At 45.1% G+C, this 27,120-nt stretch overlaps 1 protein-coding gene across 5 annotated transcripts in view; it reads right to left on the minus strand.

Annotated features, from left to right (window-relative positions):
- SEC16B (SEC16 homolog B, endoplasmic reticulum export factor) overlaps positions 1 to 25,762 on the minus strand; it is a 42,406-nt gene extending 16,644 nt beyond the window's left edge. The window contains exons 1-15 of one of the 5 annotated variants that reach the window (XM_074321983.1): positions 25,508 to 25,762; positions 25,166 to 25,316; positions 20,740 to 20,845; positions 16,445 to 16,798; positions 14,984 to 15,096; positions 14,091 to 14,211; positions 13,222 to 13,330; positions 11,851 to 11,995; positions 11,091 to 11,242; positions 10,663 to 10,724; positions 9,158 to 9,293; positions 8,498 to 8,728; positions 6,164 to 6,261; positions 4,150 to 4,231; positions 234 to 351 (exon numbers count right to left, since the gene is read on the minus strand). In XM_074321983.1, the coding sequence (XP_074178084.1) occupies positions 234 to 351; positions 4,150 to 4,231; positions 6,164 to 6,261; positions 8,498 to 8,728; positions 9,158 to 9,293; positions 10,663 to 10,724; positions 11,091 to 11,242; positions 11,851 to 11,995; positions 13,222 to 13,330; positions 14,091 to 14,211; positions 14,984 to 15,096; positions 16,445 to 16,740 (1,663 nt within the window). In that variant the 5' untranslated portion in view covers positions 16,741 to 16,798; positions 20,740 to 20,845; positions 25,166 to 25,316; positions 25,508 to 25,762. Of the gene's footprint in view, positions 1 to 233; positions 352 to 4,149; positions 4,232 to 6,163; positions 6,262 to 8,497; positions 8,729 to 9,157; positions 9,294 to 10,662; positions 10,725 to 11,090; positions 11,243 to 11,850; positions 11,996 to 13,221; positions 13,331 to 14,090; positions 14,219 to 14,983; positions 15,097 to 16,444; positions 16,799 to 18,579; positions 18,826 to 20,739; positions 20,846 to 22,816; positions 22,836 to 25,165; positions 25,317 to 25,507 lie in introns of those variants that run through there. The other 4 variants (XM_019728728.2, XM_019728636.2, XM_019728818.2 and 1 more) reach the window with 4 other exon arrangements.
- Positions 25,763 to 27,120: the final 1,358 nt, after the last annotated feature.

Here is a 27,120-nt window from a genome sequence, read left to right on the forward strand (position 1 = left end):
AGCAGAACCCAAGGCTCATGGGCCTGACCTGCATTGGCTGCCACAGAAATTCTGGGAAACAAAGAGGCAAATAGGATACTCCTTTCTCTGGAGTTTCACTGAGGCCCCTGGGTTAAAGGCAAGCTGGAGGGATAGACTCAAGCCCTACACAGAACTTGAGAAACTAATCACAGATTGTGGTAGGCCTGGGGTACCCTAGAGTAGAGAAAGAGGACCTGCCAGCTTCTGCTTACCCAGGGTGTCCCCCATGGTGACAATTGCGCGCTGATGCAGCTCCGGGTCTCCACCCTGGTTCGACAGAATCACAGCCAAGTGAGGCCTCCAGTCTCCCCACTGCTTGTCCCCACAACACTGAAAAGCAGCAGAAAAAAAATGGAAGAGTTACTGAATAATGTGGCACTGGCCAGAATGGAGGTAAAGAGGGTTGTGGACCATTTCCTGGTTTGCAGGAGTTCAGGAAATGTCCATTATCTGCCTGCAATGCTGTCATTCGTTCATTTCAAGTTCTCTTTTTAAAAAAGCAAAACTGCTAGAACATGACAGATAAGTACACAGATATACCTACCTACCTACCTACATACGTAGAGAAATAAAATGGCATTAATGGTCACTTACTAATTTTCAAGTTTCTTCCTAGTGCCCCAAGTCCCAATAGATAGGGATAAAAAACAAAACAAAACAAAAAAAAACACCTGATGTTTCAGTGAGAGAAGGAAGATCAAACATCTTTGGCTTACGAGGAGAAGAGTCCACATTACCCTGTTAGAAGTCAGGAGAACACTGGGATCCTTAGCATTAATACCTTACCAAACAGCTACTGTTTTCTGGTTTCCCAAAGCCCTTTCACACATATCACCGGGGTGCCGTAGAGTGTAAACAGAGATGTGAAAGTGGGACAAAGCCCCACACAAATGGTCCTTTTCCTACCATATGGCCCTGCGGCCACTCTTCTGAATGAAGAGGAATTTCAGGACAGTAAAACATCAATAAGGAAACAACATAATGTCACGGAAACAACACAGGCCCTGGATTCAACTGGAGACCTGCCTCTTACTAGCTGTGTGACCTTGAGCAAGTTTCTTCATGTGTTTGAACCTTTGTGTTCCTCATCTCTGAAAGGGAGATCATAATTTTTACGTAAGAGTGTTATTGCTGATAATAAAATAAGACAGTTAGGAAAAGCACATAGCATAGCGCTTTACATTTAGCTTACACTTCATAAATTACATGTAGGTGTAAACACACACACACACACACACACACACACACACACACACACACACCAGAAGCCCAGCAAAGGAAGGAGGTGATTTGCCGACCAGTCTATCTTCCAATTGTTACATAGAGTAGAGCAGTAATAGCTAAGATTTGGAGGTCAAAACAATTCAGTTATTTGGTTTTTGTAATTATCCCAAAAAACAACAGATGCTTTATCCATCTCCATTTTATAGTCACTCTTTGTTTATCTGAGCAATGCAGTGTGAATAAGAATAATGACAATAATAAATCACAACAATAATAGCAGTTCTCACTTATTGCACTCTGACCATGAACCATAGCCTGTGTGCTATGCATTTCTCCTACAAAGAATCACATGCTTTGGGTACTATTATTATCCCTATTTTATCATGTGAGCCAGGCTCTTTCTTGCTGGAACTAAAGCAACCAGCAAAAGAAAAGCCTTTGCGAAAAAGAACAAAAACTTAAAAGTCATTCTTCTGCCTCCTCCGCAGGTGATTTTTAAAAATCACTGTAAAGCAGATCTATGGGGGGGGGGGGGGGGGGAAGAGAGAGAGAGAGAGAGAGAGAGAGAAAGAGAGGCAGAAAGAGCAAACAGTTATCAACTAACTTCAAAGAGCCAAGCATGGTGGTTGATATGTTCAGATATTCTCTCTCCTTTAATTTTCACAATAACTCTATTGGTTAGACATCAACACGCCCACAAACTTGAGAAACTGCGGCTCTGAGATAAAGGAACAAGGCCAAGTTCACAGAGCAGTAAGAAGCAGAGTCTAAGTTATACCTGTGATGGAAGTCCATGTTGTGTTCTCCAGTGGCTGTGAGTTTTTTCCACTACACCACTCATTACAATTAACTAAAGTCTAGCTTTTACTGGATGCTACGATGCTAGGAAACTCTCAGCCACTAAGATTAAATACTGCATTGGCACATCACCTTTGGCTCTCAGTTTTCCCACTTGAAAGTAGGGAACATTTAGGTAGCTCTACCATTGAGTGAGACCCAATGGACCATTTGTTGATTACACCATTTCCTGCATTTTATGACATGACGTAATTTCATTGCAGAGTGCAGGCCACTCAGCTAAATTGTGAGGCTCATCTGTTCCAGTATAGCCAGTTGGTTTGACGGTGGGGCACAGAAGTCACCCTGTCTCTTTTCTTTCCTCGGAGTCGTGCACAAGCAATAAGATGAACCAAAAAAATCAAAAGCGTGAAGTCCATTTTCATTAAAACTAGGGGTCAGCAGAAACCCAAACCTCAAAATACAAGAAAAGGCTGCCAAAGGTAATGGAGAGTGAACAGAGGTGTGTTCAGAGAGAAGCAGAGAAGGAACGCTGGAGGGAGAGGGCCCCACAGCCCTTTCCGTTGGATGAGGAGAAGCAAGGGCTGCACAGAAGCTCACAGAAAAATCCAAGTCATGCGGGAAATGCCACGTAGCCTGAATATGGGCTTTGTCCTCCCAGCACAGACCTCGCATAAATAACTGGTCCAGGGAAGCCTCGACTCATGTAAAGGAACAACCACAGAATCTGCACAAACCTACTAGAAAGATAAAAGGAGGGAGGTAGTGTGAAAAATAAATGGAAGGTACCGTGATTCCCCGAGAATAAGACCTAGCAGGACAATCAGCTCTAATGCATCTTTTGGAGCAAAAATTAATATAAGACCAAGTATTATATTATATTATATTATATTATATTATATTATATTATATTATATTATACCCAGTCTTATATTATAGTAAAATAAAACCGGGTCTTATTTTCGGGGAAACACGATAGAAAGAACATTCACCAGGAAAAAAGTTATCACACAACAAAGAATTGTCACCAAACATTTATCATGAATTTAAGTAAAATAAAGTCATCAAACAACTTCTTCTAAGAAGCAAAGGCCTAAAGCTAAGTTATAAGTGCTCAGGAAAGAGACAGTGGACAACAGGAGGAGAAAAATGTGACCTGCAGAGCTCAGGAAGGAAGTGGGAGAAAAATCAAAGTAATAAGGACAAAAGTGGAAAGAGCACAAAAGTGAAGAGATACTGATAAAAACTAGGGACACAATAAGGAAATTAGAACAGCAAAGAAGAAAGACATGAGAGAAGTTTTTGATTAAAGAGAAAATTATATATCATAATTCATATATATATACGAATTATAAAAACATATACAAATAAAAAGAAAACCAAAACAATGGAACAAAACAAATATGAAAGGGTATAATTCAGGAAAATGTTCCTCACCTATAAGATATGAATATATATGTATTTAAAAAGCACGCTGTGTCCCAAGAAAAACCTGACCCAGACAGTCAACACCAATATGTATGTAGTAAAGTTACTGGACTTCAAAGGTAAGGAAGGGAAACTTGAAGCAAAAAGACGAAGTCTCTTCTAATGGGAAAACCATCGATCTGGCCTCAGACGTCTTCTGAGCCATAGCCAACTCTAGACGACGCGTACAATCTAATACGCCCCGATCTGAAAGGTCGAGGTGCAGTGGTGGAAAAGAAGGGCAGCCTTGCCACGGAAGCGTGGACGACAGTCTCGGGTTCTCCTGTTATTTACAACAAAGCTGGCAACTGTGGTGCTGTGGGAAGGGCAAGGTCTTTGCAATCAGACAGACCTGGGCCAATCCTGATTCCACTACTCACTAGCTCTGTGACTGTGGGTCATTTTACACCTGTGCACCTCAGTTTTCAACGTCTGCAAAATAAGGACACTAATTCCTACCTCCATGCGTTAATTGAAACATAATACACATCAAAGTGCTTGGCACAGGGCGAGGCACATGGTAGGTGGTTAACAAACAATTATTGATATTTAATCTTTAAAGCCACCCCCCTCATTCCTGAGCACTCCCACCCCCTGAACCCTAAGGATGCTGGGGTGCTGAAGTGTCACAAAGGGTACCGTGGCTGCCTGTGGGATCCTCCCCGACATGAGCTGGAAGAGGGTCTGCAGTGGGTCGTTGAGTGCCAGCGTGCTGGTGAAGCTGCAAAGAGAGGTGGCTGTCAGTGGGGCCAGAGCCAAAAGAGCCTTTCATCCACGGCCAGTGACGCACAAGACCTCGTATATGTCTATTTTATTTCAGCAACTGCTTTTGGAATGTGAGTTTCTCTTTGCTTTTCAGTTGTGCCTTTGTCACACCCACTCTTTTGGGGAGCAGAGGTGGGAGGGTGACAGGATCTTCACTCCATCACACACCCAGGTAGATCTCATTGAGGGAGAGTTTCTCACTGATGCCCTAACCCTTGAGCAACCATTTCTCCATCGTGGAGGGGACCCACCCACATTTCAAAGGCCCCAGCAGTTCACCTGAACCTCCTCTCTGCGGGCGCCTCCTTCCCAGCCACCCTCAGCTCCTCCCGCCTGCAGCAGCCCTCCTCCACACCAGCCCACAGCTCTCAGCACCGCTTTTCTGGCTCGTCTCTAGCCAGAGTCTGTAGCGCTTTTACTCACAAGCACTAAATAGCCATTTTCAGTAACCAAAAAGGTGTAGAACAGGGACCAGCAATGATCCCGCTGATGACAAACCATGGGATAGGCTTAACAAGGATGTAATAAGCTCTATAGCTGATTTGAGATTTAAATGTACTCAGAAAGAGACATTTTTCACAAGTCACTGGGCACCGTGGAAAATCAATGGCCCAAGGCAAAAATCTGCAGCAGAGATATATGTGGGGTAGTGGGATGCTCGTTTCCAAAACCCAAAGGCAAACGCTCTCAGAACACCCTCTTTTATTTAATCCGCCCTTGCCTCAGGGGCTCCGAGCGCTTGTCATAATGAAGCTTCAGAGTTCCTCACCATTCCAGTCCCTGAACATAATGAAGTGTGCAGTGGTGGCACGAGGCCCTGGGAAACTGAGGGGAAAAATAATGACAAGACTTGACCAAGACCATCATAAAAACGGGCTCCCGGGGAGTGTGACAGCCATTAGCCCCACAGACTGAACTTCAAGTGGAGTGTCCACCTTCTTCTCCCACTGTCTACTCAACAGGATGTGTGGTCAACTCAAATGTAAGTGACGCTGAGCGACAACCAACTCACAGCTTTAATCAACACCGGAAGATGAACACTAAGAGATAACATCCTTCTCACTCTCTGACCTGAGCCTGCTTCTTACGGGAGGACCCCCCACCCCATCCCTGCCGCACAATCTGTCGCTGCCAACCATGGACGCCAGCTGGAGCCTGAAGGACTTACTCAGAAATCTTTCTCCAGCACCCCCACTGCTCACCCCCTCCATTTGATCCTGATTCTCTTTGGTTGCTTCAGCCCTCTTATTCCAAACTCCTGGCTGTGCAATCACACCTCCATTCCTAGCCTGTCCTGATTTGGGCATTCGTCCTGGCCCACCCTGGCACCTGGATCTTGGTGTGCCAGTGTGATTTCTCGCTAAACGCACCCTGCAGTCTAGTCATCTCCCACGGCCCTACGTGGAGACTTCTGGATCTAGTTCCTAGTCCCATAAACCCCTTTTCCTACCATAGCTCATGGTCCTGCTACCCCATATCCCTACCTTCTTCTCAGCACCCACCTCCCCATTGCAAGACTAAGCAATAGACACGTACAAACTCCCAGTCCTAAGGCTCTGTGATTATTCCTATTCCCTCACTGATGGAACTATCTAGAATAGTCCTTCCCAAAGACAGAAGGCTACTGCAATATAGAAACCCACTTACTTTTTGGAAACTCTGACCCTGGGAAATATTACTAACATGTTTTATTCAGCTTAACAAGTAGAAAAAAATGCATCTGTGTGTAGGTTAAAAGAATCTGGAGAAGAGAAATGCTATGTCCAGCTCAGAAAAGAGAAACTGGAAAGATACTTGAAGTGTGGGGCTTCTCAGTGCATCCTGCATTTCTCCCCACTGTCACCCCCCTCTCTGCTACATTGGTGTCCATTGCAAGTCCCCAACTCACCCACTCATCACCCAGTTGTAGGTCCTTGGGTCCATCTTGCTGGACAGGAACAAAGCGTGGCCCCACAAGTGATTCTTCATGGCCCACTCCAGGGCTTCCTGAAAACAAAAACATCACGGTCAACGCTGCCTCCTTCACCTTCCTCTAATGACAACAACGAATCGCTATGCTAGGGACTCCTGCCCCTGAGCAGTAGAAGCTGGGCTGCCACGAAGACTCTCAGAGCCCCACCTGTGAACCTGAGCAAGGAATAATGGGGACATGGGCTTTAACTGGCACGTATTTCTTTCTAAGTCGTCCCTTTCTCCAGCCTTCACTGTATGAAAATGCATTATGCTATTTCATTAGCTCTTCCTCAAGCACGGTTTCCCATTAGCTTTCTCTCATTAGCAAAAGTCACACAATACTGTTATGAACCTAAGGACCAAAAATGACAGAAGCATTTCACCCCAAGAACTGAGTCTCAAAATATAAGTTGTAAGATGGTACAGTTGGCTCCCCATCTCCTTGGGTTCCACATCTCCACATTCAACCAACCTCATACACGGCTGGTAGAGTAAATTGGTACAACCTCTAAAAAGGCAATTTTTCAATATCTACCAAAATTACAAACCATATACCCTTTGACCCAACATTTCCATCTCTAGAATTTTATCATCTATATATATTATCTCACACAGGACAAAATGATAATGGTTATTCATTGCAGCATTGTTATAGAAAAAGACTGGACATCATCTCAACGTCAATCTATAGGGGTTTTAGTTAAACTAATTATTATTTACCTACTGAGACCTATGCAGCTGTAAGACAAAATGAGGAAGGTATTTATATATTATAAGGAACAGGGGACAGCAAACTGCCTGAAGGCCAAATTCAGCCCACAAGCTAAGAATATTTCTTACATTTTTAAACGATTGGGGGGAAAAAATCTAAAGAAGAACAATGTTTCATTACACATGAAAATTATATATAATTCAAACTTCTGTGTCCATAAATAAGGTTTTACAGGAACACACCACACCCATTCATTTACATGTTCTCTGTGGCTGTTTCACGTAAAACCAGCAGAGCTGGGTGATTACAACAGAGATGCTACAGCCTGAAAAAGCCTAAAATATTTACTGCCTGTCCTTTTACAGAAAAAATTTGCCAACCCTGATATAGAGTGTTTTCTAAGATATTTTGTTAAATGAAAAACAGTAGGTGAAGAAACGTTAACTAGTAAGCCATAACGGGGAAAAAAGAGAGAGAGAAAATAATCATATATGCATAAAATCCCTCTGGATATTTCAGAGAGAAAGTGAGTGGCTGGAAGTAGGGCCACCATTTCCTCATTATATCCCTTTTATCTTTTTATTTTTTGAATCCAATGGATTCAAACTGATTTTAATCATATATTCAACTATTTAAGTTAATTTAAGACTGTTGTGAAATGTGAGTTCAACTCCAAAATTAAACAAGGCATAAGAAAATAGGTAAACATGTGAGGTGATGGGTGTGTTAATTTGATGTGGAAAATCCTTTCACTATGTATACGTATATCAAATCATTACATTGTACTCTTTAAGTATCTTACCATTTTACTCATCAAATATACCTCAATAAACATTTTAATACACAAATAACATAAAAATTAAAATAGTCTAATTTATATATCAGACCATTAAACAAGGGCCCACTTCATCTGCTGAATTAAAGTATTCAACACTGGTAGGCATACCTTATATATAGCTTGTGGAGGTATCACTTGTAAACAAGCTTTCTGGAAACTAATTTAGTGTACATATGAAAAACTTTTAAAAAGTGCATGCCCTTCAATGCAGTATGATCATTCACAGGAATGTATCATAAAAAAATAATAAAAATATCCACCAAAGACTTATGTGACAAGATGTTCAAATTGTATAATTTATAATGGATGACAAAATTGTAGATAGCCTACATAGTCAACAATAGTGGATTGGTTAAATAAAATATTATTTATATGATGGAATATTGTCCAGCCATTTTTTAAATGGTGCATTTTACTGTCATGGGAATATTTCATCATATAATCTTAAGGGGGAAAAAAGAGAAATAATTATATATGCAATTTAATTTGATTTTAAATATATATGCATAGAGAAATGCTAGAAGTAATTATATCACAATGCTAACAGGTGTTATCTTTTAATGATAGGACTATGGGTGTTTTAATTTTATCCTTTGTACCTTTCTGAACTTTTTAAGTGCTGTAGAACGAGTATACGTGGCTCATGTATCTGGGGGAGAGCTGAGTGGTGGGGATGGTGGTTATTTCTTTTAGTACAAGCCTGAGGGGGGCGCACTTGCCTTCTTCCTTCCATAGTAGAGCAGTTTAGTGAATTTCTCCACGATCTGCGCAGGCGTCTCCACGCTGGGGGGAATCTCTCCCGTGAGCAGGTTGCGGGTCTCCGAGTTGTGCACTGGCCAGTCCTCATCGGACAGGCTGATGAGGTTGGCCACAGGCGGCTGCCTCTCGTACTTCTCCAGCTTCTTGCAGTCTTGCATCAGCAGTTCCGCGATGTCTGACCCCACCATGGACTGCAAAACAAAGAGGGCTCTCAGGCCGGCAGCCCGGGCTGAAGAAGGACGGACCTGAGCGCCTGCCTTATGCAGGAGGAGGCCAGCGTGGGATTGTTGTAGCTCAAAGCTCCAGCTTCACTCTGGTGGTGATTTGCTGCCTGTCACAGAGGTTACCAGAAATCGGCACACTCTCCTAGGTGTGTTACCTGGCTGGTGCAGTAAGCCAAGAACTACACAATAAGTCAGGCCCGCAGAGAGGGGCAAGAGAAGGGTCAATATTGGCAAACTGGCGTTGACACATGAGCAATCTTTTCTCTCGGGGCCATTTGTCGCTTCCTTAATATTACCTTTTACAGTCATGCCATAAGCCAAATCTTATTTATGCCGGGAAGGCTTAAACTTCCATCCAGCCTGCTCCTGCCCACCCATCAGAGAGGTAATACTCACCCCATTCTGCCGACAAAGGAGAACCAACAGTTGCCACAGTAGAGCTGAATCTCTGCTCCTCGGTGTCTCCGATTTGCGAGTCTGAGCTGCTTTCTGCTGGCAAAACGTCATGATATCCACCTTGTGTACATCTTCCCTATGGCGATATTTCAGGGAGCAAAGCGTGAGCAGGCACTCTTCCCCACACAGGACTGCAGGCTCCTCCTACCGTGCGGGCACTGGCTGGGCTGGGACTGAAACGAAGCCTGACAACCAGGACTCGGGGAAAAGCCTGTAGGTACAGGATGGTTGTTTCTCCGTGTAATAGGGAGGGACCTCAGAGTTTCTCTCGGACACCCTCTCCATTTTACAGATGAGGAGACTGAGGCCCAGAGAGCTGATATGACTGCTTATGGTAGCAGGCAAGAGCACAGACTCTGGAGTCAGACATCGCTGATTTCAATCTAGCTTGCACAACTTTCTTATCTCCTCTGAGCCTCAGCTTTTTGCCCCTAAGATAGGGATAATTTTGAAAATCTACCTCCATACAAAAAGGGAACTAGCAAATTGTGTAGCATATGGGAAATGCTTAATAAACGGGCCGTAATTATTTGATCGAGACCATTCAATAAAATCGATGCCCAGTTGGGACCAATATCCTTGTGTCTAAATACCCAGCTTGGTGTTCTACCCATATCTGTACACCTGAGTATAAGAAATAGAGACACACTCGTTTTTACTGGAAGGAACTGTCAAAATACTAGATGGGGATTTTCTTAAAAGGGGAAATTAAGGAAAAGAATACATTTATATGGTGGTGTTGCTATGTAAAGGGGCTTCCATGTGCCTTATCTCTCTTGAGTCTCACAGCCACGGCCTGGAGTAAGCACTGTGAGTGTTACATTATTTCTTAAAGGGAAAATTAAGGCTAGAGAGGGCTCCCTGACCTGTCTGCCATGGTACCTCTATTTAGTATGATACCTGGGCCTGGGACCCAAGTCCTGTGTCACCACCTAGATTCTCAGCAACCAAGGGCACCCTGAGTATTTATCAGAAGCGACTAGGCATTTAAAAGCAGTTCTAGCTCAATCCTGCAGAGGGCAGACTTGCACACCATCCAGGAACTCAAACGCTGACCGTGTCATCTCGCTGGAAAAAGGCAAGCATTTTTTTCCCCACTGTGATCCACTTGTCTATGATTTCCCAGGCTGCGCTCCACTTCTCCACTAATGTCTATTAAGTGCACCGTACGCTAACACCACCTAACATGTAGCCTCTACAAAATGGCACTGCTTTCAGATTTTTAAACCTTCACGTTAATTTTTCTTTCTGCCCTTCGACTACTGAATCACTCGTCAAAAAGGCTCAGGTCACATTTGGCTCTGTATGGTAGCACAGAGAATTCTACTCCAATGGGGATACATATGTTCTTTCAAAAGCCAAGAACAAATCTCCCAAAACCCTGTTCTGGGCAGAAAGACTTCGTAGGTTTCAAAAGCCCTGACTCCGCAGCTCATATAATTTACCTGATCAGGGGTCCTGAGAAACTTCTCATCTCTTCTTGTGCCGCAGAATCAGTAAGAATAACCTGGAACAAAAATCAGATTTGCCCTTCAAGACTATGTCCACTCAATATCCCTTCCCGTCACATCCAGTATCAGAACCCGAGGCCATGGTCCCGAGGTGTGGCTCAGTGCCTCATAGAGAAAGCAGGACAAAAGTCAGTGCTCCAGTTGCTCAAAGTGAGCCAAGAGCATCTCAGGAAAAACATAAGGCTGGCATCACTTCTTTCAAAGACAAGCCCCACCCATTCCTGCACGCACACACACCACCCTCAATCCATGGGAGTGCATGCCCCCCACCAAAGCCTCTCATTTCTGGAGATGCCCGGGCCCAGGGAGAGGAAAGCAGGGAGCAGTGTGCTGGAATTTTGGGGACGCAGGATCTCGTTTACCTCCATACTGTGCAGTTCGACAAGGGCCGTTTGCCCATCACTGGGAAAGCTGGGACCCACGCACACCAGCTGACCTCCTGGCCCAAAACTCACAGGCATGTGAGGGACGTAGAATTTCATGGGTGCCTTGGGACCAGCGGCCGACACATCCTCTGACCAACAGACACAGGGGGACACAGTTAGTCAGTACCACTGGTTTTCTTTACTTAGAAATACTCCACAGACACATTTCTATCCTAATTCCACCAGGGACCTAGGTAAGATTCTGGGTGGGCTACATAATTAGAAGCAGCCCATGCTCCAAGTCAGATTTAAGCCATTGGGAATACGTCAGAATAGAATGCAAGGCTTTAATGGTTGGTCCAAATGGTAAAGCACCAGGCTCTGATTCGGTGATGGTGACAAGTGTCCAACATTCAGACAAAGCAATTAATTATGCCTTTTCTTTACCAAATTGACAGCAGTCCTCACTTCCTTCACCTCTAACTTAAAAGGACCTCGGAGTGCCTCCCCTCCCAGCCTGATGAGGGCTAGGGCAGGGTTCCCTTTCAAGAATCAGCTACAATACCATCTCCAGTACAAGAAAAAAGGTGGGAAACGGAACCACAGTTGGCCTCTGTCCAAGAGATCTACAGAAACAAATGAGGTGGAGAATGATCCACCCTTAGAAACCCGGGTAAGGATGACTTTCCAAGGGACTTGCCACCCAGCCCTCTTCTCATCAGACTCAACCAACTCCTTTGATCATGTAAGTACTCACCGGCCTGAACTGGACCCCAAGCTGCTGAAGCCATGGGGTCATATGTCTCAGAGGCATCTGCCATGTACTGACTGAGCTCATAGCTGCTGGAGCTGAGACCAGACTCGTGCTGCCGGAGAAGGTTGGACTTGTTGGTCAGTGATGGCTGGATAAATTAAAAACAACGAAAACATATGGGAAGAATCAGAAGCAGTTTCACAAGAGTTCCTTGAAAGCAACAAAATTCAAACTTGCAAATAAATACAGTTAACGTAGATGTGCTGAAAGGAAAAAAAGGGATAATTCAATTGATGGGTGCTTACTAAAGGATGCATATGGTCCCGTGGAAAGAGTGCAGGCCCTGGGCCAGGAGGCCTGGATTCAAATCCCAGCTTTGTCAGTACTGAGCTGCTGTGACCTTGGACCAGTGACTTAGGCTCTCTGAGCTCCATAACCTCCTCTGTAATCCAGATAACTGTATCTGCCCTGTATAGTGCAAGCACTTATTCATACATTCATTCACCAACTATTTAATGAGCACCTGCTATCCTCCAGGCACTGGGCTTTCCCTGGGGATACAGGTGCATAAGAAATTCATGGAACTTACATCGTGGGAGGATACAAATAAAACAATGGATGCAAAAGCTCTTTGTACGCTGTAAACTGCTGTACATGTGTGGGTGCTGGTGAGGTGCTGTTGTTACTATTCTATTAGTCATAATAATGTGTGCCCTGCCCTGTTAAGCATTAGTTATTTTGAAGAAACTGTTCTCAAAAATCATACAAATCTTATTAGGGAAACAAAATTTGTACAAGACCATCAAAAGTTAAGAGCGCGTCTCTGTAGTGTCTTTGCAACTTTTCCATACAGCTATGTTTAATTGTAAATAAAAAAATGTATTAAATATTCTGAAATTAAGAAAATTTAAGAGCTCCATTTTCTGGCGCAGCTGGCATACACAGTAAGATTTTAGAAGACAGAGAAGGAAAAGAAACATTTCAAGCTCTGCTTTTCAGACCTGAATTAAAAGATTCCAGCAACTTCCTACTTCCGGGGTAAACCAAATTGCTGGTTCACGGGGCTCCTGGTGGCAGCCTCTTCTCCTCTTTCCCAGAATCTCCAGGTGACTTGGGCAACATTTCCTGATCCAAGCCAATTTGACAAAAATGCAAAAGGACCAGTTCAGGGCCCCAGATCCATAAGACTAAAACCGGGAGGCCGGGAAAGGAGGTGTGAATGGAGGTTCTGCCAAGAGGGGAGGAGTTGGACACCCCAGACTGCTGGCCATAGAGACCCCCACCCCCAAGGGCCCTGCCCTGCCCTGCCACTACTGACAATGTCATTTGTGAGACACTGTCACAGCCACCAGCCCCCATGTCACTTCAGGTTACCTTATTCTTCTGGGCCTCAGTTAGCAGACTCTCTGGAAGCAGGTCCCCAGGCCTCTCCTGTCCAGAGTTAGAAGTAGGACTGTCTTTGTAAAGGTTCGCAGTCTGAGATCTGCAGCAAAATGACAGGATCAGGTGAGAGGGGTCCTAGGCAAGCCAGCAAGGCTAAGCTGCTCTCTGCTGGAGGCTGTTCTGTTGCAAAGTGCTGACAGGTGTCAGGTCGGCCTGTGTGCCACAGGGAGAAGCATTGTCCTCCCACTAGCCACTTCAACCTATTACTGCCAGAGAAACAGGAACTTCGGGGTCCCACAGTGCCGTTACTAGAAGTGTCCTCAAACCCAGCGGAGAAGGATCGGTCTGATATCCTGGAATGGCGTGAATCAGAGCAGTTGGGTTGGTGACTTCCAGGGGAAAAGGGCCAGGCCTAAAGTACCAGGCCAAAAAACTATTCCCCGCTCACCTTATCCCAAGGGATGTTCCATTCTTGGGGCAGAGGAGTGGGCCGAGGACAAGCTCCCCAGCCCCAGACAGGACCCAATAATGAGAACTTATGTGAGGCAACATCTGTTTTGAGGCCAACACAGAATGAGGTCCCTCCTTTAGGAGGGACCTCACATAACAGAACTCAGACTAGCCCGGGTCTGGGAACCACATCTCTGAGCTAAGACTCTCTCCTCCCAGAATCCCTGTTAACAGCTGGCCAGGGCCATCCTGGGCTACTCCCACGGCCCTGGGAACAAAACTCCCACTTCCCCAGAGCAGAAGCAGATGGTTCCGGAGATGGGAGCCCAACACCAGATGCCATGAGATTTTCCTAACATAGCCTGAGTGTGGCAGAATCATGCTGAACTAGCCCCTCCCCTAACACTTACGGGAACTGGGTCTCACTATTCGTTCCAAACGGACTATTCTGGTTTTCACGATGATGTTCATTGAGGTACTTTTGATCTCGATAATCTTCATGCCAGACAGAAGGACTCGCTTGCCTTGGCACTGCACCCTCAGAGGAAACAAAATAAAGCAGGTCACTTCCTGTTGCTGAACGTTCAGAAAGACGCTAACAAGCTATGAAGCTGAGTTACTAGAGCACAATCGGTTTAAAAACCTATTTGCCAAACTGAATATAATTGGTGAGAGCGAGCTAACGTTGAAAGCCCATAAGATGCCCCTCAGTCCTCCCCTGAACCACTTAGCTCTATGCAATTGTACAATGTTGGGGATGGTGTATGTGTGTGTGTGTGTGTGTGTGTGTTCGATGTTGAAATAGATTTCTCTCTGCTAACCGATCAGCAGCTGCCATTAGCACAGACAGCAAGCCGTACGAGTGTATAGAGTCTACATTCGCAACGGTGCATAACAGTAAACGGGTAAATGATGGTCAGACTCAGCCCAGTCACACACTTGGTGACTTCACTGTTACATCTCCAGAGACTATAATCTTGGCCATACTAAGGAGTGGAAGAAAAAAATGTGGATGAAGCACAAACTATCCATAATAGAAGCAACATAATAATAGTTTCAGTGTTGTCATCTACACACACACACAGAGAAATGACTCCTTTCTATCTCTTCCCCTCGAAACATCAAGCAGTAGAGTCTTTGCTGTGGCCTCATCTGGTCAAGAAAGAAGCAGGTGGGGGCGGGGTCTCTGCCTCAGCCCAACAGGATGCTCTAGGTGAGGTTCTGAACATGGCTCCCGTGGCCTCTGCCCCGTCTATCAGATGAGCAGCACCATCCCAAAGGCTTCTGGGAGATTTTTCCATACCTCTTTCTTCCGGTAGCTGCTGCGGGTATCCATGGTAGTAATAACTGCCATAAGCGTAGTCTTCCCTTAGGGCTGGAGAATGAGAGCTCCGATACGGATCCTCAATGCCTGGCCTAAAATACCACAAAGCAGGCCGGTCATTCAAGGATGAGTGTGGTAAGGAGAGAAACCAATGGAGGACTGCACAAACTGAACACCTTCAGAGGAGAGAATTGTGACCCCAGTCTAGAATCTGCTTAAAAGCCATAGCTAATCAATCTATCAACAGAAAGTCCAGACTCAGAGCAGGAGTAGAACTGTTGTTTCAGAACAAGGCTGGGATTTTTAGAGCAAAACCAGGTCTCCTTCTTCTTCCCCATGATCTCTCTTACTCCTGAAATACTCATATGCACTTCCAACGACACAAGATATTATCCTAGGAAACCCTGCCCTGATATTATCTTAGAAAATCCCCTCCTGAGATGCCTGTATAAGTACCCCACAGGCCACTGTAATTCTCATGCATATTACAGATGGAAATGAGATGAAAAAGTCAAGTTGGACTATTGTAAATCTGATTGCTTCCGTTGCCTCTGTCCTTAACATACCTCCCTTCAAGAATTCAATACAGAAAGATGGCGGAAAGGGACATGATGTTGTAGGTATTTTTATCAATTGATAATGCTTTAGTATATCATATGGGCAAAATCCTTTACAATATTTGTCATGATTTCAACTCTAAATCTATAGGCAGGTAAATATCACCCCAACTGGAAAAGCTAAAATAAAACATAAATGGTTCCCAACATTCCATAAAATGTTAAGTCCAGTGCTATCCATTAGAACTCAGCAGCAGGAATTCTAGATTCTCCAACCTAGAATTACTTCAGTGAGACCTCTTCCTTCTGAACTTGGAATCTGCTTTCTCTGAGGTTGATTTTTAAAAAAAAAAAAAATTCCCATTCATTCATTCAATATATAATTTTTTCCGCATGCCTGTCACATTGTAGGTCCTATTCCAGGTACTAGGGTTCTTTTTGGTGCTGGTGGTTGTCATGCTAACCCTGGGTCAGAGTGGTCCCAAAACGATGAGGAAGAATTTATGAGGATCCCTAGGAAAGGCTGTTTCATCATCTGCATATATTTATTGCCTTTTGCAATCCCAGGATATGAGAGTTCTATCTGCTCTACTGAATGTCACCATTCTTTCAATCTTTCTACCCTCACCCCCACCCCAACACCCAATCACATTGTGATGGCTTTTTAAGAAGCTCCACTAGGGGATACTGAAGGGGGAAATAGTATTTTCAGTCACCAAACTCCAGTTTTGGAGAGGAAAAAGTTAGCCAAGTCAACGTAGTAGGGTGGAGACGGAATAAAGAAGAAAAAGAGGAGAACTGAAAGGAACAGGAAGAAGGAAAAGGACAATCTGTTCAGAAGCACTTAGGAGACTTGGGTCAAATCCAAACTCTAAACACATACCTTGAATACCAGTGACTGGGGTGACCACCTTCGTAATAGTCAAACCCAGACACAGGCTGCTGCCATTCCCCAGCCCTGGACCCATAAGGAGGCTGCTGCTGGTCTTCCCTGGGGTTCTGCTGTGGCGGGGGGCTCCCACGGACGTCTTGCCATTGACGGAACCTCTCGTCGTTGTGCCAAGACTGAGGCCCAGGCCGATGATACGCGGCTCTCTGAAGGCCTCGGCCTGGGTCATGGGATGGCGCCGTGGGCCTCCCACGTGGCTGTGGTCGCCGCAGGGGAACCCAAGGTTCCATCCCTGACCCTCTGAATTTCTCTCCTGTTTTGAGTCAGTTGGGTAGCTAGTTTATCTTCCTGCAGACAAAACATTATCATTATTTGAAGCTTATAGCAAAACACAATGGTTGATTAGGTTTTGTGGGAAAAGCACTTAATGGTCCTCCAAATCTTCTAAAACACTGATATAGGGATATCTGGAGAAAAATGTCAAGCAGATACATGAAATAAAGAGCAGCCTAGACAACTATATTGATATTGCTTTTAAGATTATAAAGTATATTTGGAGCAATAATAGATGTGGGAAGGATGGGAGACAGACAACAGGAATAGATGACGCTCCAAAACATTATCAAAGTATTCCAATTCAGTAAATGTTCATTTATTCCACCAGCAAATATTTATTCAACATTTACTATGCTCTCATAGACATAGAGCAGGCCTTAGAGCTAGACCGGAGTTCAAATCGTAACTGTGACAGTTATGAGCTACTTAATTTGTTCAAGCCTGACTTTCCTTGTCCATAAAACGGGGGTTATAATGACTAGCTGGCAAAGTTACTGTCTGACTCAGAAACAACCTGTGAGATGCTCAACTCACTGCCTGGTCTATGGTAAGTGTTCAATAAATAGCAGTTAATGTTATCAAAGATTAGGGCAGTGTGAGTAGCTGAAGACATTTCCTAAACAAAAATAAGCTTAAATTGACCTCAAGAGATATCTTTTCTAAATCCTTAAATTCACTTCTTAGAAGAACTCGGCCCTATAACATGGCTATGCCTGTCCCTCCTCCAGGGAAGCCAATGAGACAAACGCTTGGGATTGTTTCCGTGACCAAGGAGAGAGCCACTTCTCGGTCTGTATTCCTGGCTGAGAGGTTAAAAGCTAGAAGCCGCCCCAGCATCAAACTGATTTGCCCCACTTATTCTTCAAAATGGGAACTAGCACCAGAGGACAGATGGTCTTCCTAGCTCCTCTGAGCCTATCACAGAGGAGCAGCTGCATCCAGCCACCTCCAAAGGGAGACCACACACCAGACCTTCCTCCTGCTCAGAGAATACGTTAGCTGCTGTGTCCATCAGACGCTGTGTTTTTTCTCCCTTGGGGAACTGTGTTAAGTTGAAAGATTCTGATGAAATCCACTTAACTTGTTCCCAGCCGAATATAAAAATGCACATTGGAAAAAAAAGGTCAAAGGGTATGTGTTGAAATCAAGACGTCACTCGGTTCGAATGCCATGGAGCCAGGGTCCACAGCTGTGAGCCAAGAGCTGTAAGCAGAAGCTATCAGAAGTTCAAGGTGCAGAAGTGTTTTCCATCTCAAGATCAATCACAGCTCAGGAAGACTTGCACCTTCCTTCCCGAGGCAGCTCTCTTCCTTGAAAAAGCCAGGTGCAATGAAAACCTTTTCCAGCAAATCCCACCAAAGGCCACACGCCCCGGACACAGTGTAAAGGTTGTGTGGGTCTTTCCTGAAGGCCCACAGAACTCGACAGCATTTGGACACAAGAAAACTCCCCAAGAAGAAAGCCTCTCTCACCTTATCCCCAGGTATTTTCACTGGACAGCCCTCCCTGACTGCAAAGGCGTAATACCCAATCTCTTCACCAAAATCACCTCCTTTTGTTGCTGAGAGTTATCGACTCCAGTAAGTTAGACCAGGTTATAATGAAGGACATCAAACAGAAAGCACCCAAGATTCTCAAAAGGAAGGCGTCGCATCTACAGGGACAAGTCACACTTGCACATTCCCTTAAAGGACCTTCCCCGGCCCCGGTTAGGGCAATTGCCTTTCCTAAGCTGACAGCACAGCAAGCTCAGGCAGAAGGCAGAAAACAAGGGAGCTCGCGTTCCCACACACCTGCTCTGATGCCTTTCCTCCTTCCTTCAGCGCAGCTCCGGGAACCTGGCCCAAGAGTGTCTCCTCTCCTCATGGAGACTGTCAAAGTCCAGGTGCCACATCTACCAAGACTCACCTGGCCCGCAAATCGACAGCCAGTCAGTTACCTTTGCCACTGCCCGGCCTCCATGGAGCTGATTCACTGGGGCAAAGTGCAGCCCAGCCACCGCGTGTGGGGCAGCCCTGACTAGGCGTATTTGCTCAGAACCCTGTCAGAGGCTGCTGCTTCTGTTTGCCTGGCTGCCGGCTGAGCCAGGTTCGCTCCCATGTGAAAGCATCCAAACCCCCATAGCAAACAAGGCGCAGTGACAGCAGGGAGAGGAAATCCAGAAAGGCCTGAGGCAGCCTGGCCTGCTGAGAAGAGCACCACCTTTGGGGCATGGACTCACTGGCTGGCTCTTACTTAACCCCTTGGTGTTGCAGTTTCTTCTTCTCCACAAGAGGAATTACAATACTTAGCTCATGAGGGTTACTGTGAGGGTGAAATGTTGATGACAGGGCACATAAATAAGTATGCTGTGTAAATAAGTGTTTTCCTTTCCAAAGAGATGAGCTATTTCTATTGGTTGAAGCAGGGATACTTGGTGGGTTCTAAGGACCTGGCCTGTATGGTTTGGGTTTTTCTCATTAAAGTCTCTCTCCACTGGGTTCTGGTTGTGTGTCAAGCATGTTATCTAAAGGAAGGCAAATTTAAACACCCAATACTGAACTAAAGGCACTGAAAAGATTCTATTATAAGAAGAAAATGATTTCTTGCATTTCAGAATACATTCCTACAACGTTCTTAAGGTAAACACAGAGCAGCTCATGTCCACTTTGGAATTAATACTTTAAAATTCAGCATCTCATCACGTTACACACCTTAAACTTACACACCATTGTATGTCAATTATATCTCAATAAAGCTGGGACAAAAATCAATAAATAAATAAAATGCAAGCTCTAAAAAGGGCCAGATAGTTTATTCTTTCTTCCAACAAACACTTACTGCGTCTCCGTTATGTGCCAGGATTTGACACATGTAAACATGAAGGACAGAGTCTTTGCCTTCAAAAAGCTTGGAGTAAGTTAACGTTTCATGTTGCTACTAGTCCAGGGAAGACCATCATGGGCGAGTGTCATGGTTAGATAGGAGAATGTACCCAAACTGTAAGATTTTGTCTCAGCCCTCAGCCCTCAGCTGACACCTATTAAATATTCAGGAATTGTGTGAGCCAGTAGTAAAACCATTGGTAATATGAAATCCACCACGACAGGAATATTTACACAGAAACTGGCAAATGCTGCAAAGAAAGATAGTTATTGCTGTTTTCAGAGAGCCAGTTTACCAGCATACTGATTACAACCCAAACCTCCTAGTCCCTAATTCAGTGTTCTCTCAACTACAGATTGTCATTCTGTGACTAGACTTCATTGCACATCTCTGCTTTACACATCTAGCTCAGTCATTCCAAATGCTCCTTTTGTGACATCCCAAAGCATCTCTAATTATCTAAAGAGCTATGAAACTCCTCGAACACTCACCAACCAAAATTAATTTTAATTAGCTTTAATTATTTTATATAGACATATGGCATGCAACACTTATATGGGTCATGGAATGAAACAGATCGCGGTGGGATCTCATCACTCCAAAAGGTTTGGGATTTATCAGTCCCTGCCTTCCCCAGCCCCACAGATCTAGTTACTAAGTCTTTCAACCTGGCAGCGCAGTTCTGTCTTGTTTCTGAACACATTTACCCAGCCTGACGATATATTAGCAGCTCAGCCCCACCAGGAGGTGGGCTAAAATCAGCCGTGCCACCCATATCCTGGGTGCAGTGCCCTTGCATGCTCCCACGGGCTCCCTCGTGCTGCAACAGCGACAGTCTTCACATTATCCCCTCCTCCTGCCTGATTCCTGCTCTGCATTTCAACTACCCACCATGACTGGAGCCCTGGTCACTTGGTAATTGATGTGAATTTCCTTTCCTAGTCCCTGTTCTCCTTTCCAAATGCCAGACCACTGATGAGGACCTTGCCTCAAACCTGTTTGACATCTGTCTACAAAAGGCTCATCCCTGCCAATGACGCTGCTCATCTCTACCCACCAGGTTAGTGCTGACGGATGTAAACACCCACCTAGATCCGGGTCAGGTGGATCCATGAGCACTATGACTTCATGACTGCAAGGAACAGCTCAGCAGCTGAAGCATCCCCCAGGCTTGACGCCATTCCTTCATGGAAACTAAAAATTTAGAAAACAAACTGAGAGGCCCGATAGCAACAGATTCACAGTACTTATTTGTCTAAGTCATGGGACTATGAATTATTATTTTTTTCCTTGCTTGTCCATATTTTCTAACACTTCTACAATAAACGTATGTTATTTGAAAAGACAAAATCAACTGTCATGTCAGGAAATAATTACGCACCCAAGTTGCCAAAATGGAGCAGTGACTCCCCAAAGCATCCGAGATTGGAGAGAAGATTCTGGAAATCATTCATTCACTCAACAAATGTTTATTGAACATCTACTATATGCCCAGAATCGTCAGATGAATAAGGAATACACAAAGATAAATAACATATAATCCCTGCCTAAAAGCGCTTTCAGTCCAGTGGAACAGTAGATGTTCGACTATCCGATCATAATGCAATGCAGTCGTATTCTAATGGATTGATCACTGATTATTCTAATGGAAGGAAGCAAAAGGGAAGGTGCAGGATTAGAAACGGGAGACGCGCTATCTGAGGTCATTCCATAAAACAAGCAAGACAGATGAATGTCTGAACTAGAGCAGCTGCAGAGGGATTGGAGGAGAGGGGAGAGATAAAATATACATTACATTAATATATATATATACATGTATATGTATGTATGTTTATAAAACAGGATCAACATGAACTGATACCCTGTTAAATACAGGAAATGAAGAGGGAGAAATGAAGAACAATCCAAAGTTTTTAGGCTGTAGAGAGGGGACCCCGCTGCCTTTTTTTTTTTTTTTTTTTTAATAATAATCTTAAAAGAGAAGCTGGTTTGGTGGGGAAGATGATGACTTCAGTTTGGGACACGCTAATTGTGAGGGGCCTGTGGACAGAGGTTAAGTGTGGTCAATAAGCAGTTGGCTATGAGAGTCCGGAGCTCCAGAGACAGGCCTGAGGGTGGAGATGCCGTGACAGAAGCCATAAGCATGGGCGGCACTGCCTAAGGAGAGCTTAGAATTAGAAGACGAGTCCTGGAAGGAGCTCTGAGGAACAGCAACGTGTAAGAGCTGGATACAGAAAGAGCAGGCTATGAAGATAATAAGAGGGGCCAGAAAGTAGACAGAGAACCAGGAGAGGATGGTGCCCCAGGATCCAGGGAAGGTAATGGCTTCAAAAACGGGAGAGTGGTCAACCGTGCCAAACTTAGCAGAACCATTGAGACAGGCAACAAGTGAAAGGGGGGTTTTCCGCATCACTGGATTTAACAACTACGTAAGAGGTTTGACGGACACGAACAACTTCAGAGAAACCACGCTCCAGGGAGTGAGAAATTAGACACAGAAATCACAGAGAAGTGAAAGGAAGGTAAAGGGGACGGCAAGTAAAATTACTCTTTCTAGAAGCTTGACTATGAAGGAAAGGGGGCAATAGCTGGGGCTCCTATGAGGCACTCAGGTTTGAAGAATTGGTTTACGGTGATCAAGACGAAAGAGAGTTCTACGCTGATCATCTGGAGATACAGAAAAGAACACAATGACCGAAGGAATAAATCTCAAAAGAGGCTGGTCACACGAGATCCAGATGAAGCCTCGCTAAGAGGAAGGGCCCCCCTCTTTCTCTGAGAAAGGGATAAAGGAAGTGACGATGGGCAGAGACGGAGATAAGTTCGTACATACAGAGACTGGATACCGAGAATTCTCTGTGGAATAGACTGCCAAGTTCTGCCGGCTAGAGGGTCGGGTGAGCATGTGGTGAGAGATTTGAGAAACGTTATGAAAGTCTGAATTGGCCAGGGCGGAAAATGGGAGTGGCATTTAACTAGGAACATGTGCTCAGAGTAGCATGTGGGCTGGAAAAGCAGCCGTTATTGGACACCTAGATGGACTTGAAGCTCCTTGGGGCAACTGACCATCTGTGCTTGGTTCCATGCTATACCCACAGTGCCTGGCACAGCATCTGACATATGACAAGGGCTCAATAAAGATTTCATATACGAATGAACGCACACCTTAAATTTATAGCACCAACAGCCTAACTGTGTGATTGCAGCCAGCAGTTGTCACATCCTGAGTACAGAGTTATGTTTGATAGGTTGTTCCTAGAGAAAGTATAAGAGAAGGTGAGGCAGCGAGTTAAGACTGACTGGAGATTGACCGAAGTGATGTCCTGTGGGACATACATGAGACAAAAACAGACAAATTATCTGCGTACCTTGTTAAACCAAGGTCCCTTCATATACCTAAAAGACACACCCCAATAGGACAGTGGAAGGAAAACACTAAATCACAATTTTTAAATAAAAACCCTTAGCCAAAGTGGGAATGACCAGGTAATGTCCACACCTGCATTTCCAACATCTGATACATTGAGGCTCTTTGTAGTCAGCAGTCAGCTCACATCTCTGACTCGGAGAATAAATCGAGGAGTGAAGGTTTAATGTTGAGCAGCCTCTCGACTCCGGCAAAGGCACCACTTGGAGCCAGCCTTGGAGAGACAGGGCTCGTGGCCTCGGTCAGGGATTGGCTGCCAAGGCTTTGACCCGCTCCTTCAGGTAAGCCGGGTGTCAGACAAGATGCAGAGTGGCCTGGCCACTCAGCAGTCCAGTTATCAGGAAGGACGTGTGCCAGGAAAACATGGTCTGAGGGCCAGAGACAATTAGCCTGGCACAGGCGCCAGACGCTGCCGGTGCCAATCCTGAAACTGTTGCTCTTGGCACCATCTCCGCAGTGAAGGCTTGAGCACAATGCAGTTTCCTACAGGACTGAGGAATCCTGTGTGTGAGCTCTGACCAATTGGCTCCTTTACGTGCCACCTACCTGGCTGCCTACAAACCTGCCCTCCCGAAGCCACCTCTACTGCCAAGACCTAGAGAAGCAACATGTCACTCAAGAAGAAGGACCTCCTTCTTCCTGATCAGCCCTGGGTTGGCAGAGGTGGCCCCACCTCTACTGTGTTCACCCTCCCATTTTAACGATGCCCCATGAACCAAGATGAGTGAGGCAGCAGAGGGATGCGGCTGTCACTACTGACCTCACAACAAGCTACAACGGACAGAGGTGACACACACCCACTAAATGAAACAAAGGGCTCTAATGTGCTTGGAGTACTTGCCATGCCCCCAAGGCCAATAGGACATACATTCCCCAGAGGAGCTGTCCCACTTGTGGCTCAGGACAAGGCTGCCCAGGCGTGAATCTCAGCTCCATTATCTGCTGGCTGCGTGAACTTGGGCAAGTTATTCTGTACCTCCTTTCCTTTATCTGTAAGATGGGGATGATAATAGAACCTACCTCATATCACAGAGTTATTATAAGTGTATAATTAGATGAAAAACCCACAAAGCACTTGGCATATAGTAAATGCTCAATAAATGTTAACTATTATACTTTCCCTGGAAATGCCATAAAGTGCCTAGGAAATAATCTACACAGGTCACCAGAAAGGGACTAACTGAGTACCCATTACTGCTTTGAAATCCACAACTCCTCTTTGACACTTACCCAGGGCCCCCGCTGAATCATGAGATCAGGGGAACATAGGGAATCTATATGAAACGACTACATGGGGGGGGGGGGGAAGAATGGGTTAAGACAGGGGTATCCAAACTTTTTTCAATGTTTTCCACGAAGGGCCATATGCGGTAAAATACACAAACAGCCGGGCCACTCACTCGAGGTGAAGTACGTATTGCCTCACCTGGTTTATTTTAGTAAACTAAATATATTTCTGGAATTTGCTGCGGGCCAATTAACAATGGATTGCGGGCCGCAGTTGGCCCGCGGGCCACAGTTTGGACACCCCTGGTTAAGGTAAGAACACCAGAATTAGGAAATGCAGCCCAATGCTTCTCACCCTGGAGTACTTGCCACCCCAGGGACAATGCAGGATGCCATAGGACAAGCACTAATTTTATCGTACAAGCAATCGTAAAGCACACTTTTAATTTTAAACAAACACAAACATAATGCTATTGAATAGTATGGAATCAAATTCAAATGTGTGTTAATTTTTACAACGAAGCATGAGACGTCCAAGAAATGTCATACCTGTGACAGGGCAGATGCACACACATATCTACACATACCTGCACCCCGAAGTCTCTCCCTGCCACGTGGTGGAAATGTTTGACAGACACTTTCTGAACAAGAGCAGATATTCAGACACATAACTGACAAGCTGGAAAGAATCCATCCCTGCAGGTGACAGTGGCTAATACTAAGCCCGGGAGACTCGCTCGCACCCAGCTCTTTCATTGACAGACCCAATAGCACCCCAAGCTCTCTACTGATGGATACAAATCCTCTATTGTGGAAGGCTCTGTTGGGTACCCAGGAGTCCAGGGACTCCCTTGGCTTACCTGGCACAGTGTGAAAGCACGCACAAATTTTAGTGGTACTTGCATCCCTGCTCTCTGGGTCTGGAACACGTGACTGCAAAGATAGTAACATCTCCAGGAGTGCTGTTCTAACGCTGAAGTTAGCATGTGAAGGTCATTTCCATAGGAGCCACTGAGGATGCCCGAAAACAAAGTTCAAACGTCAGTTCCTGGAGGACACTGAAGGGCACAACAAGATGATGATGTAGTTTCTCTTCTAAGCATAAACGTCTGCAGCCATCACAAGAGAGATGGCCAAAGCTCATTATTTTGAGGGAGCATTCCATAAATGAACATTAGAGACTCTGCTGAGTAAACACTTACTGCCTGTCCCGACATTGCTTCTGTGATGTAGTTTCCATGCAAGCTTCCTAAGAAGATTTCCTTTTTCACTAAGGATGCAAGACTTTCTATGCTTCGTGACATTATGACACTAAGATACTATGTGCTACTGCTGGTCCAAATGTCATTCATTGAATGAATGATGTCACTACATGAATCTGACTGGGGAATAGATAGCCTTATTCCTGGAGTAAAAAAAAAAAAAAATTATTTTATTTAACAAATAATGTTTTAGACAAACATTAATTCTTTATTCATTGTAATACAAATATTTTCTCCTGTATGAGCTGATTTTCCATAGTTTCTCAAATAAAGCTGCTAAGCCCCATGGCTATGCAGAGGGACCCAACACAGTCCCCTTTCTTATTTACTAACCAAGAAATGGCGAGAAACTGAGTAATTCATACATATTGAGGGTTACTATGTGCCAAGCTCGTTTGCGGTGTTGACTATAGGCTACTGTAAGTGACCAAGGTGAGCTTGTTCCTTATCCTCTTGGAGTTTACTGCCTAATGTGCCTAATGGAGATGCAGACAAGATAACAGGAGATTCCAATGCTCAGTGCTGGCAGAGGAGGCAGTAAGAAACAGATGACACACACACAAAAAGGTGCCAAATTCGTGAGGGAAGGCATCCCAGCAGAAAGATGTCTCCACTGAGACCTGAAGGATGTGAGTGCATTTGCTTAGAAGGAGGAGAGGAGAGCAAGAGAGAATGTGTTTCCAGGGAAAGGGTGGATACCCCAGAGGCTCAGAGGTGCAGGAGGCCTGTGCCGTGAGCACATCATCAGGGGGTTTTATGTTCAGAGCCTAGAATGCAAACAGAGTTGCTACAGACTGAATGTCTCTGTCCCCCTCAAATTCATACGTTGAAACCTAATCCCCAATGTGACAGTATTAGGAGGTAGGGCCTTTGGGAGGTGATTGGGTCATGAGGGCAGAGTCCTCATCAATGGGATTAGCGCCCTTATAAAAGAGGCCCCAGAGAGTTCCCTCACCCCTCCTGCTGTGTGAGGAGATGGCTGTCCATAAACCCAGGAGCAAGCCCTCACCAGACACAGAATCTGCCAGCACCTTGATCGGGGACTTCCAGTCTCCAGAACTGTGAGACATAAATGTCTGTTGTTTATAAGCCACCCAGTCTGTGGTGTTATGTCATAACAGCTCAAATGGTCTACGACAGAGGTGCTGAGAACTGACACTGAAGAGCCTGTCCCAGCTGCCTCAGCCAGCCCCAAAGAGCAGAGCGTAGCCCCAGAGCTCCTCACTACCGAGGTCGTTTGCACACAATATGGCAAACATGTGCTATTTTTGCCTGCCCAGCATCCTATCCTCTGGCTTCTGCTAATAAATCACCCGTTTCCCTGCCCCCTCTCAGTTTATACAGCATGCCTGGGACTGAGCCCATCACTCGCTCTCATAATGGACTCAAAAGTCATACTTGGACAGGAAGAGTCTTGCAGCTCCCTGACCACAGTGATCAATTCGGCAGTTGGCATATGTTTAGGGACGTGCCAAGAGGCATGCTTCCAGAGCTTACGCTTGAACTGCTGGGAAAGAAGTGTGCTTCCCACTGGGCTGACTGACACAGAATAT

Source organism: Rhinolophus sinicus, linkage group LG17 (assembly GCF_036562045.2).
Source record: "Rhinolophus sinicus isolate RSC01 linkage group LG17, ASM3656204v1, whole genome shotgun sequence".
Classification (NCBI taxonomy): domain Eukaryota; kingdom Metazoa; phylum Chordata; class Mammalia; order Chiroptera; family Rhinolophidae; genus Rhinolophus; species Rhinolophus sinicus.